The sequence below is a fragment of the Trifolium pratense genome, linkage group LG2, assembly GCF_020283565.1.
Source record: "Trifolium pratense cultivar HEN17-A07 linkage group LG2, ARS_RC_1.1, whole genome shotgun sequence".
Lineage (NCBI taxonomy): Eukaryota > Viridiplantae > Streptophyta > Magnoliopsida > Fabales > Fabaceae > Trifolium > Trifolium pratense.
Genome location: NC_060060.1, coordinates 13,261,108 through 13,276,949, shown reverse-complemented (window position 1 = coordinate 13,276,949; position 15,842 = coordinate 13,261,108). Strand labels below are relative to the sequence as shown.

The 15,842-nt window shown below is 36.1% G+C and overlaps 1 protein-coding gene across 2 annotated transcripts; it reads left to right on the top strand.

Annotated features, from left to right (window-relative positions):
- Positions 1–3,846: 3,846 nt before the first annotated feature.
- On the top strand, positions 3,847–13,607 carry LOC123908563 (vacuolar protein sorting-associated protein 35A-like). 2 transcript variants are annotated; one of them, XM_045959236.1, is made up of 21 exons: positions 3,847–4,217; positions 4,355–4,451; positions 4,566–4,689; positions 5,558–5,743; positions 6,130–6,217; positions 6,415–6,471; positions 6,582–6,671; positions 6,776–6,898; positions 8,092–8,226; positions 8,789–8,905; positions 9,221–9,460; positions 9,534–9,599; positions 9,792–9,881; positions 10,560–10,649; positions 11,360–11,455; positions 11,615–11,683; positions 11,764–11,844; positions 12,008–12,115; positions 12,208–12,311; positions 12,781–12,894; positions 12,983–13,607. In XM_045959236.1, the coding sequence occupies exons 1-21, from the start codon at positions 4,125–4,127 to the stop codon at positions 13,191–13,193; spliced, it is 2,379 nt and encodes a 792-aa protein (XP_045815192.1). In that variant the 5' UTR covers positions 3,847–4,124; the 3' UTR covers positions 13,194–13,607. The 2 variants fall into 2 exon arrangements, 1 of the variants encoding a protein (XP_045815192.1); XR_006809643.1 differs by lacking the exons at positions 12,781–12,894; positions 12,983–13,607 and adding an exon at positions 12,450–12,695 and having other exon boundaries at positions 3,944–4,217; positions 12,208–12,417.
- The last annotated feature ends 2,235 nt before the right edge of the window (positions 13,608–15,842 follow it).

The window sequence follows — 15,842 nt, the reverse complement described above, 5'->3', positions numbered from 1 at the left end:
AACACAACGACCTCTAAGTCTGTAAAGGGCAGGCGATACCCCATGTGCTCGAAAATGATCTGGTACACCGGGATCGTCCCCCAACCCCAGTTAGAGCATATCCTCCGGCCGAGGGGAGGAACCCGAATCTCCCAATGAGAAACGCTAGGATCCTCCACTTCGTAAAACATCTCCTTATGCCCACCAGTGCACCCGGAGAAGATAGAGGGCGTCTCTCGAACCTCATTCGCTACCCACGAAATATCTACGGACAAACGTGGTAAGCCCTCTTCTGGTCTAGGTTGGTCGCCCTCCATCGGATACCTGAAAGCAGAGGAAGGAAATGTGAATTCGACATTCGCAACATCAAATCCACCCTTCCACCGCCAAATCAAGTGAAAGGGCGTGGATAATAGCGAGCGCGTGGTCGTCCATACGCCACAAACGCGAAACAATAACAAAGGGGGAAATCTATTCGAAAACCCTAAAAACGAGCGCCGAAAAACCCAGACAAGGGTACACTTACAGCCTAAAGCTTCTTAAGGCACTACACTAACAACCTAAGGCCAAGGCTGAAACATGCAAGTCTAAAGCAGTTTAATCGCTAAAATCTTGCTTAAAAAGACCTGGACAAGCCATTAAATAGCTATCCTAAACAGAAAAACAAAACAGACGAACCATTCAAAACGAAGAAAGTAAAGAACACTTACTTGACCGATAAAAAGGATGGAAAAGCTTCAAAGAAGGAATGATCGGAGAAACACACCAAAGAAACAGCCAAAGAAACTCGCAAAGCCTGAAGTTTGGAAGGTGGGGAGGATAGGAGAAGGAGAGAAAACTAAGGGAAGGTTGCAAGGAAACTGTAAAGTTTCGAAAAAATGATCCTTCCTCATATATATAGGCAAAGGCGACCGCATACGCCAAGTCACGCCACCACCCATCTGGACCGTCGTTTTAATCCAACGGATGCGATGGGAAGCGATCCAACGATTCGGAAGCACCTTCCCAAAAAACCAAAAGGCGCGAAAATCTAACGGCCCTGATAAGGCCTCGGGATCCAAAATAATTCAAATAGCCACTCGAGTGCTACCTTGATAGCCTCCACACGTGGCGTAGGGAAACGAAACGACTCGTCCCTTCAAGTCACCTCCACCTGCACACAAATCTCGCGAAAACCAACACGCTATGATCTCGGAGGATAACGTCCAATGCGCTTGCCGAAGTTTCGGACGTCATCTATCCGAGATTTTCGGCAAAACTAAAGGAATCTTTTGCGATACCTACGGAATTGGTAAACGCCCAAAGTGAGACACTTGCTCGCGATAAAACGTGCAGTTCGATAAATTGTGGACTTCGAAACTAAGTGTATGCTCGTGATAAAATGTACAGTTCGACAATTGTGAATTTCGAAAGAAAAAGACTAGGAACAAGCAAAAACTTTTATTATTATTATAAAAGGCAAAGAGCCAGAATACAAAGCAAGAAACAAAGGCAAAAGGGGAATGAGCATCTAATGCTCGTTATCCGAATCAACCTCCACCACAACTACAGGCTTGGACTCTACCGTCTTCTGAGAGCCTTCCTCATCGCTGGGAGCTGAGGCTCGAGGATATGAATCCTGAGGCTTATACACCTTCAGAAACTCAGCATAATCTTTGTCAGTCTCATCTAGGTCAGAAGAATCGGAAGAAAGTACAATCACCTCAAACTTGACCTCTGTAGAACGCCTCAAACGGGCAGACCGGCGAGGGGGTTGAGACCTTGAAGGCGCAGTTCCCTTGCTTCTGCGAGAGCCCTTCCCTTTGACAACTTCCTGAGTATTTTGCCGTTCCATCGTTGCTTGCCTAAAAACACGAATGAGGGTTAGAAAAAGTAGGAAGTATTTATAAGAAAAAGATTACCTCTTTTTCAAGAAAGCCCAATACCTCCGTTAAAAGGCCCACAATAAATGGATGGGCGGCTGCAATTCCCAAAGATTGACCCGTCTGACGTACACGAACTTCGGAATTGACCGCCTTGGAAAATAGCACGGATTCCTCTGAAAGCCTTGACTATCAACCGAGCGGATCACGGGAGTTATTACTCCAATTTCCTCGAAAAAATCGAGCAAACGCTCCTGAAGTGCCGTTTCCCTCATACAGCATCAGGTGGTGCAACTCTAAAGTTATTATCCTCAGTTAAGAGCATAACAACTTGGGGGGCTCCTGTTCCGGGCCGAGCTTAGAAGCTCGGTACACAAACCAACGAGCTTGTGTAGTGGGGCTGACCCTCACCCACCGGGCGCACCGTAAATGCTCGGGATACCAACGGCTACTTCTCCATGGCTTCTGTAACGTCTAGACACCGGAATGATGAGCATTAACTGCACATCATGGCTCCTTAGCCGTTTTCCGGCAGCCACTTGATGGCCATTAATGCCATCAAGGGCCTTAGCCCAGCGCTGGGGGCTATATATATGCATCTCCACTTCATTTGCAAGGTACGCATTATTTAGCTAAGAAAACCTCTACAAACACAAACTGACTTGAGCGTCGGAGTGCCTGCAGGTACACAACCCCCCTCCGCTTCAACAGGGGTCTCAACGCTCTCAACCACCGCAAACGCCGGCGAAGTCGCATCATTCTGGTCAACACGATCAGATCTCAAGTGGGAAGAAGTGTGGTCAACAACTTGCTATTGACTTTGGAATTGAAAGAATCATTGGGCGCATAAACCAAATTCAACTAGTACTTGGAAACCTTGGTGTTTTGTGATGGATTATGTTCGGCGGTCTTAGAACCAAGGAAGTGCATGCCTCGATGAATCAAGAAAAACAAAAAGGTGGTGAATGCGAAGAGAGATGTAAATGGAAAGCTTGGGTTTGACGGTTTGCTAAAATATTTAAAAATTGATTAAAGTTTTTTATAAAAAAATAAAAATAAAATTCTCAACTTTTGTTGTTTATTATAAAAAAGACTGGATAGAGTACTTGGGTACAAATCAATGCATTCATGAATTAACTTTGAATTTTTTTTGAAGGGACGATCAGCTTGGTGCATAGAATGAGAGTGCGGTGGTTGGGAATTCGATTCATTCATGGTTGTGGAAGTGTTTATCGTGAGAAAATCGAGAGTATAAAAGTTTGGAGCATTGTGAAAGAAAAGAAACTTTTGAACCATAGTTGGGAGGCTCAAATTGCTCGCACTTAAAAAAAAAATGCAAATATGCTTTGGAAAATTAGGGTGTAACAAAAATTTCAAATGTTTCAAGAATCGCTATTATAAAGTGATGACAAGCTTAGGACTTCCAAGCTTTCCGAGCTTAGTAGATGATCTTAGTAATGTTTTATTGTTCCACATAGTTTCCTTATAAATTTTTTTCCGATGATTCCTTATAGTTTTTATTAGGGCTTCAACCCCATTGTATTATAAATAAAAAAGACGTTAAGACATAAATGTTCCTAAAAAAAAATATACGATTTAATAAAACATACTTGTATTTAATGTTTTAATATAAAAAATTAACAAAATAAATCATTTTTTTTTTATTATTTTTTGGTCAAATTAATCATTTATTTTTCTGTCATGCTAACGGTGTCCCGGGACACTTGTTAAACATAACAGAAAATAAAATAAAAAATAAAATTAACATTGAAAATAAACTTTTTATACATTTATACATTTGAGATATTAAATGCACGCATTTCGAAACAAAATTTCTATTTTAATATACTTAAACAATGCCCAGAGCACTATTTTTCTATTTTTTTTGGTAAGGACAAAATTAATCATTTACGAACGCAGTTAAACATTTTCAATAATTAAATTAAGAGTTTAATTGATATGCACTAATAAATAACTATCATTTTGTCATATCATGTCAAGAAAATGGGAGAAGTAAAGTGATATGACAGAAAACATGATTGATATTGGTTGAGCGCGGTGCATAACAATTAAATCCTTAAATTAATATACAAACTGGGGTCAAAATAGCACAAGAAGAACCAGATTAAGAGGAACAATAAGCATATTCTTCTTCATTACGTACATCCCAAGTGGAAAACTAGCACGAAGAAGAAGAAGAACAACAAGAACCAGCACTTAAAAGATCGATCAAACTCAACTACATAACTTCGACGGAAGAAAACGCAAAAACCGACGGAGAAAATGATGTTAGACGGAACCGAAGACGAAGAGAAGTTCCTCGCCGCCGGAATCGCCGGCCTTCAACAGAATTCATTCTACATGCACCGTGCATTGGTAACTTCTCCAATAAACCCTAACCTTATTCTCTCTTCTTCAATTCTACTCGTGATTATCCTAATTTCAGATTCGTTTTTCAAATTTTCAATTCTAAATCGATTTGGATCCATTTTACGATTTTCGATTCGTTGCAGGACTCGAATAATCTTAGAGATGCTTTGAAATATTCGGCTCAGATGCTTTCTGAGCTTAGGACTTCCAAGCTTTCTCCTCATAAATACTACGAACTCTGTGAGTTTTTTTCTTCAGATCCACCTTCGTTGGATTTGGATTGTGAAATTGATTCTGTTTTGTTACTATTGCGATTGTTTATTTGTAAATTGAATTCTCTCTGTTGTATTTTAGACATGCGTGCCTTTGATCAATTGAGGAAGCTGGAGATGTTCTTTGAGGAAGAGACTCGTCGCGGTTGCTCTATTATTGATCTTTATGAGCTTGTTCAGCATGCCGGCAACATTTTGCCTCGATTGTAAGTGGCCTGGCGGTTTTTGTTTACCTTATTGGATTACTGTTCCGATAGGAAATTATTTCAGAATGTTATATTTAGAGATATATTTACGGTCACAACGGGGGGAAAATTAGTTTTGTAGTCGTGTTGAGTAGGCAAGTATTTATAAGCTTCTAATTGTAGATTAATTTTTGAACATGGAGCCATGCACAATCCCGTGGGTAGTTGATAGTTGATACTTAATCATTAATCTTTAGATTGATATCACTTTGAGATTAGTGCTATATCTTTGTGATCAAAGAAGTTAAAAGTGTGATTTTACGCAAAATCAGGAAGGGGAAGTAAATGTGTAAATCTTGGAACGTAACTAATTGTAAGATTATACAAAATTCATAAAACTCATATATAGCTCGCATGTTAAGATCATTAAAACCTTATATCACACTTCAATTACTTAAGTAAATTTTAATTCATTCATAAGCGTATAATTGTAGAAACGTTTAAAAGACGTAGATTATACGATTCAACGATTAATAGCGGCGACTTCCCCCGGTCCCACCAAAACAGGATTCTGTGTATACTCTTAAGTCTTAACCACTGAGTGCAAGCATAATTGCAAATTTGTGGGATTTTATGATTCATATCGGGATTTTAACTACAATGATTGAGATTGATATTTCGTCATTGTTCATGGTGAAAATGAGTATACTTGCTTGCTTAGAAAATGATCTTGGTGCAACCAATATTACTGATGTCCTGACATATGTCCTTTTGGTTTTGAAGCTCTAATGCTAGTTTTTTATGGATGGTTTTCCAGCCGTGCGTTTTTATTCTTTCCTATTTAGTATGTTTCTTGCTTATGATATGTTGATGTTATGATTATGATCAGGTATCTCCTCTGTACAGTAGGATCTGTATACATCAAATCAAAGGAAGCTCCTGCTAAGGATGTTCTTAAGGATCTTGTGGAGATGTGTCGTGGCATTCAGAACCCTGTTCGTGGACTCTTTCTCAGAAGTTACCTTTCTCAAGTTAGTAAGGATAAATTGCCTGATATTGGTTCCGAGTACGAAGGGTAAGCACTAATCAAGCATTATTTTTGCCCTCCGCTCCTATCATGAGAACTCTTCGTGCTCTCTTAATTGAATTGGATTTGAAGTTTCAATGAACAGACTCAGTCAGCTGCACCCTTTAGGATCACCACTTCTATTATTTCACTGCAACTTTGCAATGTTGACCAACGATTTAACCTATCAGAGTCATTATAATATCGGAGCCCCCCATTTTGTTTCCTTTTTTTCAAAGTTTTACTTTTTATTGTTGTCTTTTATTTTCTTCTGTCTCTGTACTTCACACAGTGATTTCTACACTTGTCTTGATGATTGGGAAGTGACATTGATTTTAAACTGCAGCAATTTAAGATTGAACCTGATATGTGAATGTCTTTTCTGAAATCTGTAGGGATGCGGATACTGTATCAGATGCTGTAGAATTTGTACTCCAAAATTTCACAGAAATGAACAAACTTTGGGTGCGGATGCAACATCAGGTTGGTTGAACATTTTTGCACATTGTTAATGCTCTCATGTTTGGACATGCATGTCGTCAGAATAGTTGCATGTCATGAGAGTAAAATATATCATGAGGGCATGATTTCTGGTCATGCAGGTGTAGTAATGCATGTGATAAATTCATACTCTTAGCTGACCTGAGTTGAGGCTTGCTGTCGGGCTTTCTGGTCTGCAGGGGCCGTCCCGGGAGAAGGAGAAACGGGAAAAGGAAAGGAGTGAGCTGCGAGATCTTGTAATACCCGAAGCCTGTAACTCGTTTGCTTCACTGCGATGGCATTGTATACATGATCAAATGCTTATAGAAGGCTTCTCTTGCTTTTTTTATCCTTGTTACATTATTAGGTTGGGAAGAATCTTCATGTTCTCAGTCAGATAGAGGGTGTTGACCTTGATATGTACAAAGATGTTGTGCTACCTAGAGTACTGGAGCAGGTATAATATATATTTTTTTTAAAATATTCTATTTCTAATTGTCAAAGACATGTGTCAATCGCTAATCGGAGAAATGGTTCCTTTTCCTCAATTATATTCGACAGGTCGTGAATTGCAAAGATGAGTTGGCTCAATTCTACTTGATGGATTGCATAATTCAAGTCTTCCCGGATGAGTATCACTTGCAAACTCTTGATGTGTTGTTGGGTGCTTACCCTCAACTTCAGGTAAGAGAATTTGCATTTTTTAAATACTACTTCTGGAGAATGCCTTGATATGTATATGCCTTTTCTTCTTCCAAAACAATGAGATTTCATTCACCGAATTGAGGGTTCCGAAGAAACACCAATAAAATATGAGCAACATATTTACTGAACAATCTCGAAAATTAGAGAAAGTAAAGGAAACAACTACGTATTAATTAGCAGTCAGCACATCATCCGAGTTTTCAAACTATATTTTCCTCCTAAATAGGCGTGTGTCTGCGTTTGTGTATGTATATTGGCATTAATATATTTGTATATATATTATACGTTCTGTAAAATGTCACATAATATTTGGTGGCGTAGTGGTAAACTGTTGCACATTCCTTTCCAACAAAAAATACGAGGTTTGTCAAACATAGAGATAGTTGAGCCCCGCATCGGAAGTTTGGCAAGCATGGAGTGGCAAACTGACTATAAATAAGTAAGTAGTGTAGATAAAGGTCTCAGTATGCAACAAAGTGCAATGCACTAGTGGGCCCAGTGATCAAACGCTTTTTAAAAGTGATGAGCACTTTCCAATGTAGTTATTAAATTTTGTTTTAGTTGATATTTTGCTCTATTTAACCGAAGATGGTTTTGCCTCTCTTGTACGCGGTTTCCTCCTGTAAATTATTTGCGAATTTTCATAAACTAATTCGTAAAAGTACCATGACTGTTACTCAAACCAATTTGCAGTTCCCTGGGGACTGTAGCGAATTATGTGACTATTGCCCATCCATATGCGATGAAGCCAGCCTAACCAACCATATTTTGTTGCCCTTATTTGCATATGATTTTACAGTTAATGTTGTAGTATTGAGATTTCTGCTTTTAAGGTCTATTGATGGCACATCAATAGTTTGTCTAAATAAATTAGTGTCTGCATTCTTTTACTGCTAGTTGACACCTGTTGCTTTGGAAATTAAAGTAACCTTGCCTCTCAGTCTCATGGATCAGTCTATGTATAGTGCCAGCATATGGTTTTAATAGCTAAGCATGCTATTTGTTTTCCACTATGGATTAATTGATAAACACATGATTCACAGTAGGCTGTTGAATACTTTGTTCAGAACTATGAAGAATTGCATCCAAAATATCTATTGCAGTTTTATTCTCAAATCCAATAGGTATTGTCACTCAGTTGCTTTCTTTCTTTTTGTCTCTGTATTTTTCAGCCATCTGTTGACATCAAGACAGTACTATCCCAGTTAATGGAAAGGCTTTCAAATTATGCTGCTTCAAGTGCTGAGGTGTTGCCTGAGTTTTTGCAGGTGGAAGCATTTTCCAAATTAAGCAATGCAATCGGCAAGGTATTTTCTTTGGTTCGACAGAACTTGAATATTATAGGCATGTACTAAAAGCATATAATAATTCTAGGGCGTTTGGATCGCAGGATCATGCGATCCCATGAGTATACGTCCGATCTTACGAACACTGGTCCTAATACTGACTAATTATGGAAATGAATTTTATGAAACATAATGAAGTATGAAAATCTTTCCTAAGAGATCATGTGAGCTAATGCAAGTATATTATATGATGGTATAATGATATGATGAAATTTGTTTCGGATACTATTTTTGTCTATTCATATGCGTAGGTGATATTCCATTTTATGGGTAGTAAAATAGTATAGTTGATCTTGATTTTTCTTCTTTCCTATTATGTTCTGTTTATCTAAAAATATGTATTTCATAAGTCATCACTTCAATGTTTAATTGGAAAGCATGATTTTTTACATTCTCATTTTGTGTTTAAATATAAAAATTGTTCTGTTTTCTACTTCTGATTTGCATTTGTTTTTCTATGTTTAATTATTATTGTTGTTTTGATTACAAATTGTGAAATCTGGGGTCCACAATTGCTATACAGGTGATAGAGGCACAGCCTGACATGGCCACTGCTGGAGTTGTAACTTTATATTCATCTCTTCTTACCTTCACTCTTCATGTCCACCCCGATCGACTAGATTATGCTGATCAAGTCTTGGTATGTTTCATTTTAAATTCTTTGTGCACATTCATGTTAACGTATTGATTCATACGATTAATCTGATCAGCATGCAGCCTTTGACATTATTTTATTTTCTTAACAAATGTCAATACTTCCTTTGCTGTCAAAGAATGACAGACTTTTTTTTTTGGAATACAATGACAGACTATATTGATAGCATTTATTTATTAGAAAAGTTGTTGCATTTAATTAATCTGCATAGTGTTATTGGTTATTTTCAATTAAGGAAGCAGACTTACTAATGCATTTTCCAAAAGTCATGCCTGATGCCTGACTGTATATACTTGTTAGGGAGCATGTGTGAAAAATCTCTCTGGCAAAGGTAAAATTGAGGACAAGAAGGCAACGAAGCAGATTGTTGCTTTATTAAGTGCTCCACTAGAGAAATACAATGACATTATGACTGCCTTGAAGCTTTCAAACTATCCTCGTGTAATGGAATTCCTTGACATTCCAACTAATAAGGTCATGGCAACTGTTATTATTCAAAGCATTATGAAAAATGCAACACGCATTTCTACTTCAGACAAGGTATGTGTTAGTTTACTTTTTGGTCTGCTGTTTGTTGTGAGCTCTTATTTAACAAAATTTGGTTTATTTGTAGGTTGAAGCGTTGTTTGAACTGATAAAAGGGCTTATCAAGGATTCTGATGTGACTCCTAATGATGAGGTCATTTCAGTACCACGACTAATCATGTTTGGCTATTTATATTATGCCCATTATTTTGACTTCTCCCATAGTCCCTTTACACGACACCTCTTGCATAATCAAATTTGTACATTTCAATAAAAGTGACATTATTATATTTTCTTTATTTTTGTGATTCTTTCTCATTTTCTTATTTTTCCCCTGTCCTTTTAGCTGGACGAGGATGATTTCAAAGAGGAGCAGAATTCTGTTGCACGTCTGATCCAGATGCTTTATAATGAGGATCCAGAAGAGATGTTTAAGGTGAAATGCTGATTCGTGTGTTATGACAATAATGAAAATAAATCGGTGTTATTTTTTCTTGCTGGAATTTTCCTCTTTTGAGCCAAAGTTGATAGTTTCAGCTTACTCCATTTTTTACCACTTGTGCTTCTGTACTGATGCCGCTGGCTATGAGGAGCATACACATAGTGCACCCATGCTGTCATGGGCAGCACTTGATCACCATCACTTTAGTAGTTCTCTAACCTTTGCGCTAGTTAGGTTCTGTTAGGTTAGTTATTACCTTACAAATTTAGTGATTATTTGTAGAAGTGTTTACTATAAATACTTGTAACTACCGGGTACTAACTATATTTTTCATAATGTCATAATTAAGTTTTGTAGAAACTACTACTTCTCTTTTCTCTTTTAGCCTTATCAAATATTGAAAATAAATCTTTTACAAGCACTAAAATGGATTTGGTGTTAACTTAGGTTTAACCTCTTTTGATATTTTTACATAAATCATATCTGGTCACATTCTCCTATGAGTATGAATGCTTGTTTGTGTTTTTAATGTTCCTAATTTCAGTGGAATGATGTTTGATATGTTCCTCATGACTGTATATTTCATAGTTTACTCACTATTCAGGGAGGGGGTTTATGTTGTAGTTTATGAGTTCAATTTTTACTTAAAATTTGAATGGAAATGCATTGCAGATCATTGAAACTGTGAGGAAGCACATACTGACTGGAGGACCAAAGCGTCTGCCTTTCACCGTTCCACCTCTTATGTTTTCTTCTTTGAAGGTTTGGCTGACCATTTTGATTAAAATTCTGCTTCTATTATACACCGTTTTACCTTGCTGTTTTCATAATGATGAATTGATAATGCTGGCCGCAATAGCATAGGCAGGATACTGGACCAATTTTGCATTTTGGCCTAGTTTTTATGTTGAGGTTGAGTGTAACATTTCATTGACATTACAAGATAATAATTGATTTGGATTATAGTTTCAGTAACATGCTTCCAAAGCTTTGATTTCAAGCTGAAAGTTATAGATACTACTAGATAGTTACTAATTTACTAAATGAGGCAACTGGATTAGTAAGTTGCAAATTTTCATCATTAGATAGAGTTTATCTTTCTATTTCCAGATGAAAGGAGTCATATTGAGAGTTCCACTTCTCATTCAAATGAACTGGTACAATTCATTATATCTGAATGATGCCAAAATGCTACGACTATCTGTGGTTCCGTGTATCTTTTTTTTGTTTTTTTTATAGAAAATGTACATGACTGTCTACAATTCCGTTGCTTGTATTTTTTCTAGTAAAATAATTTATTATGTATGAGTTGTTTATTTGAAAATCGAATACAGACACCATATGTAACATCATATATGTTTTTCTCTATCTCTCAGATTATTTTCTTTTACAAGCGTATTTGACATCAAAATTTTGATGCTAAAATATAATTTCTCATTATTTATATACTGTATGTACTTTACTGTCTACAGTTGGTCAGACAGTTGCAAGGTCAAGGTCAAGAAGAAAATCCTTTTGGGGATGATTCGGCAACATCACCAAAGAAAATCTTTCAGCTTTTAAATCAGGTAAATATGCTTTGGTAAAATAAAAATACAGATAGTCTCTTCTTTGTTCCTCATTTGTGATAAATCAGGGTAGTTAGAAGATTATGTGTAGTTGGTCATTTGTGATAAATTTGTGATTGGTTAACTTGTTTGATAATATTTGTATCATTTCTATCTCAGACCATCGAGACTCTGTCAGGTGTTCTGGCACCAGAGTTAGCATTGCAGTTGTGCTTGCAATGTGCTGAGGTACTTGAAATATTTGGTTCTTAGCACATCAAAATGATTTTTCGTACTAGATTTTCTGATTTGTTTTTTCTTCCATTAAGGCTGCAAATGACTGTGAGTTGGAACCAGTTGCATATGAATTTTTTACGCAAGCTTATATTCTATACGAAGAAGAAATTTCTGTAAGTCCTACCATATAACCCCTACTAATTCCCCCCACCGGAGACGTTCACACACAAAATCCCCTTTCCTTTCATGGATTAAGGATAGTTTTGGAAGACTAATGTTCATAATAAAAATTTATGGCTCAGCTGGCTTAATTACACATTTGTGTTGTTATACCAGGATTCCAGAGCACAGGTCACAGCTATCCATTTAATAATAGGAACTCTTCAAAGGATGCATGTCTTTGGCGTTGAGAACAGGGATACTTTAACTCACAAGGCCACAGGGGTGATTATTGACTTCTTTTATTTATGCTGCTGTTAATGTATATTTTATTATTTTTATATTGAATCTCCTTTTTGGTCCTTTTCTTTGGATAGTATTCAGCGAAGCTTTTAAAGAAGCCAGATCAATGCAGAGCTGTGTATGCGTGCTCACATTTGTTTTGGGTTGATGATCATGATAACATGAAAGATGGAGAGAGGTTTGTTTCGGATTTTCTATGGATATAATGTCTAGTAGATCTCAGACTTCTGACCAATGCAAAGATTGTTTAGTGCTTTTCCTTGTTTCTCTTAAGTTGAAAATAAATTTCAATTGTTTGTAATTATCAAAAAAAAAAATTTCAATTGTTTGCATGTCTATATAATCCTATTTTTGTCTATACCATTTCCGGTACAACTAGAAGTCTAGAACTATGCAATATGTAACTAGAGGAGATAAGAATGAATTAATACAACTGCTATCCCTCATGGAAGTTAAGTAGTAAACATATTTGGTCAGTTACTGCAAAACCTGATCATAAGTTGGAAATGCAGGAAAAGAAATAAGAAAGAAAGGATGTAGGATCTGTGTCATAAAATTTGAAAAGGAAAATGGAATTTTTTCTTATTTTATCTTATTAAGATTCATATTGTTTTTGTTATATTCTTATACAAGTATTTTTGAACCAGAGTCCTATTATGCCTTAAGCGAGCTTTAAGGATTGCAAATGCTGCACAACAAATGGCAAATGCTGCACGGGGTAACACCGGATCAGTAATGCTTTTCATTGAGATTTTGAACAAGTAAGATTAACATCCATAATCCTGAGCTAGGGTTGTTTTTCTTTGCTTCTCAACAATAAACTGGAATTATATGTGTGTTTTTTGCAAGGTATCTTTACTTTTTTGAGAAGGGGAACCCACAGGTGACAGTTGCTGCTATCCAGGGCCTAATTGAGTTAATTATGAATGAAATGCAAAGTGACACTGCGACTTCAGATCCATCTGCAGATGCTTTCTTAGCCACTACTATGCGCTATATACAGTTCCAAAAACAAAAGGGTGGTACAGTTGGTGAGAAATATGAACCGATCAAGGTTTGACATGCAGACTGATATTGTTGCGTTTATGTTGCACTTTGGAGCAATTTGTTCATGTGATAATCCAACAACTGTTATGAATTGTCGTCTTTGGATTTTAACCAAGGAAACCACAAGTTTGTGTTCATCATATGAGCTGACAGCAAAAACATGTTGGACAGTTTGGATTTCGATTAATTAACTATGTAACTATTGAGACTAAGCAAATTTTAAGTTTGCTGGATCCTTTTCTCCCCAAAATTGACATTTAGTTTAGAGAAGTTATCGTAGTACAGTTACTAGATTTAAATTCTTCTAGTTGTGCACAAAGGTTTACATGGATTTATGGATTTCTATTGTGGAGTTTATAGGCCGATACTTTTTGTTTATATTTTGTAACGAACTTTTTGTACTTGCTACAGAGTGTTTCTTTGCGTAGTTTGCATTAGTATGGATAGGCTGAAATGAAATTCAGATATACTTGAGATTTTCTTTAGATAATGCCACCTTAACTCCACACATATATAAAGATTTGGGGAACTTTTTGTGAACAATTTGGTTTACCTTGCTGAAAGAAAACCAAAATCCAAGCCAATTCTACCTAAACCAAACTTTTACAACAACAATTCACACAAACCACATAGAAAATTCAATTCAGAGGTCAAACCAGACGCTAAATTCTCTTTTAAAAAGAAATTTTCAAGAAAAGCTTCGTCCCCAATAGTTTTGTTAAAGCTGTGGTAAGCCCGACCACTTAAGCAAATGTAGATCAAAGGGAAAACAAAAGTTCGAATCCTTGATTAACTATTTAAGAATATCTTGAGGAATTGAATCAAGTTTGAAAAATGATATGACTTATCTGAGGAAGATTATAGATCCTCTGCGGTCAAATTAATGTTTTAACAAAGGAACAAAATTCTGAGTCCACCAATGTTATTACTGACCTTGAGGAAATGAAAGTTTATCTTTAAAAATAAAATAAATTTGAAAATTGCTCTTTAGGTCCCAAAAATTCAAAACTACCCTCCATTTCCTAGTTTGGTTTGGAATGTACAATCTTATTTGGACTTATATTTCAGAAGACACGTTCCCAAAAGGTAGTGAGTTTGGAAGATATCTTCCGAAACACCTCTATATATATATGTAAATGCCTAATACATTTTTTTTTCTTTGCCCAAAACTGTTATATGAGTTGTCTATAAAAATAGTAAATCCAACTTTTGCAGAATCATAGCAAACCCAATTGATCAATTCATCTCGAACCTTATACTTTTTCTTTGTAAAAAAAATACTTGGCAGTGTGGGTTCAACAATGTGGACTTCAGCAATGTCAGGTTCAGCAATGATGAGTTTATTAATCTTTAGTTTCCAATCAATTGGAGGTTCAGCCATGTCTACAACACCTATATAAACCAATAAAAGCATTAAAAGTCAAGAAATTGCAACATTTTCACTATAAGTCGGTCATTTCGGAACGTATCTTCCAAAATAGATTTTGGAAGTTATCTTCCCATTGTATTTTAGAAGTTACAGTCCAAAGCGTAGCTATATAGAAATTAGCTATATAGAAATTCTTGAAAAAAAAATAAAAAAAATAAACGGTTTAAATCACACATTATCTATTCTTTGATGTCAAATGAGTGTAGAAAGTAGAAACCCTCCTCTATGAGTGAAGAGACAACACATTAACCAGCACATGATCAACTCATCATATAAATATGATCAAGCTTTTAATTAAATTGTGATTGTTGGTAGTATCCATACAATTGTGATGCATGACATCTTGATCTTTAATGTAAAATTAGTAAGTGAATGTGGCCACAATTGTTAGTATATCCATACAATTGTGATGCTTGCCAGTCAGTGATCAATTACATGAAACATTTTGCTCTGTCAAAAAAGTTACGTGAACATTTAACTCGTGGTCCTGTGTCCAATTAGTGAAAGAGACAACACAATATGCATGTGTGAAAACTAAGATCATTATTTGTTCTTTGATGTCAAATGAGCGTAGAAACCCTCTATGAGTGAAGATATGTTGTTTTCATGCATTCAAAACGTCAAAATGTTGTTTCCTTTTCATAACAATGGAGGTGGAGTGTGGGAGAGAAAATGAAAGTATAGTTTCCAATATTTGGCATAGAAAGCACCATTCAAAAGTTACATTCCAAAACACGGAGAGTTCAGAAGATAACTTCCAAAATGCAATAAAAATCCAAAAATAAAAATTCCACATGGGGCTGTTTCGGAAGATAGGATCCCATCAAGATTGGTTTCAAAACGTATCTTCCAAACCATTTATTTTTGAAACTTTGGAAGGCCTGGAGAAATTAAGGGTTGGATATTTTCGAAAATATATTTGAAAGGTTACAATGGTTAATTTGAAATTCAAATTTACATTTTTAAAATCTTTTCAAAGGTTGTGTCCCTTCATCATTTGGCATAAGTTTCTCTATAAATAGAGACATTTAGGAGGCATAAAACATATCAGAAAATCATGTTTCCATGAGTAAGAAATTATGCCTATAATATCTAAATCATTTCTTCATTTCTATAGTGCACTAGAGTATTTGAAGAAACTTTATTCTGTAAAATATCATTGATTGATATGCTTGATATGGGTATGCAATCCATGTCAAAGTTTCCAAAGTATCCTGAAGGGGATTCGCCGGT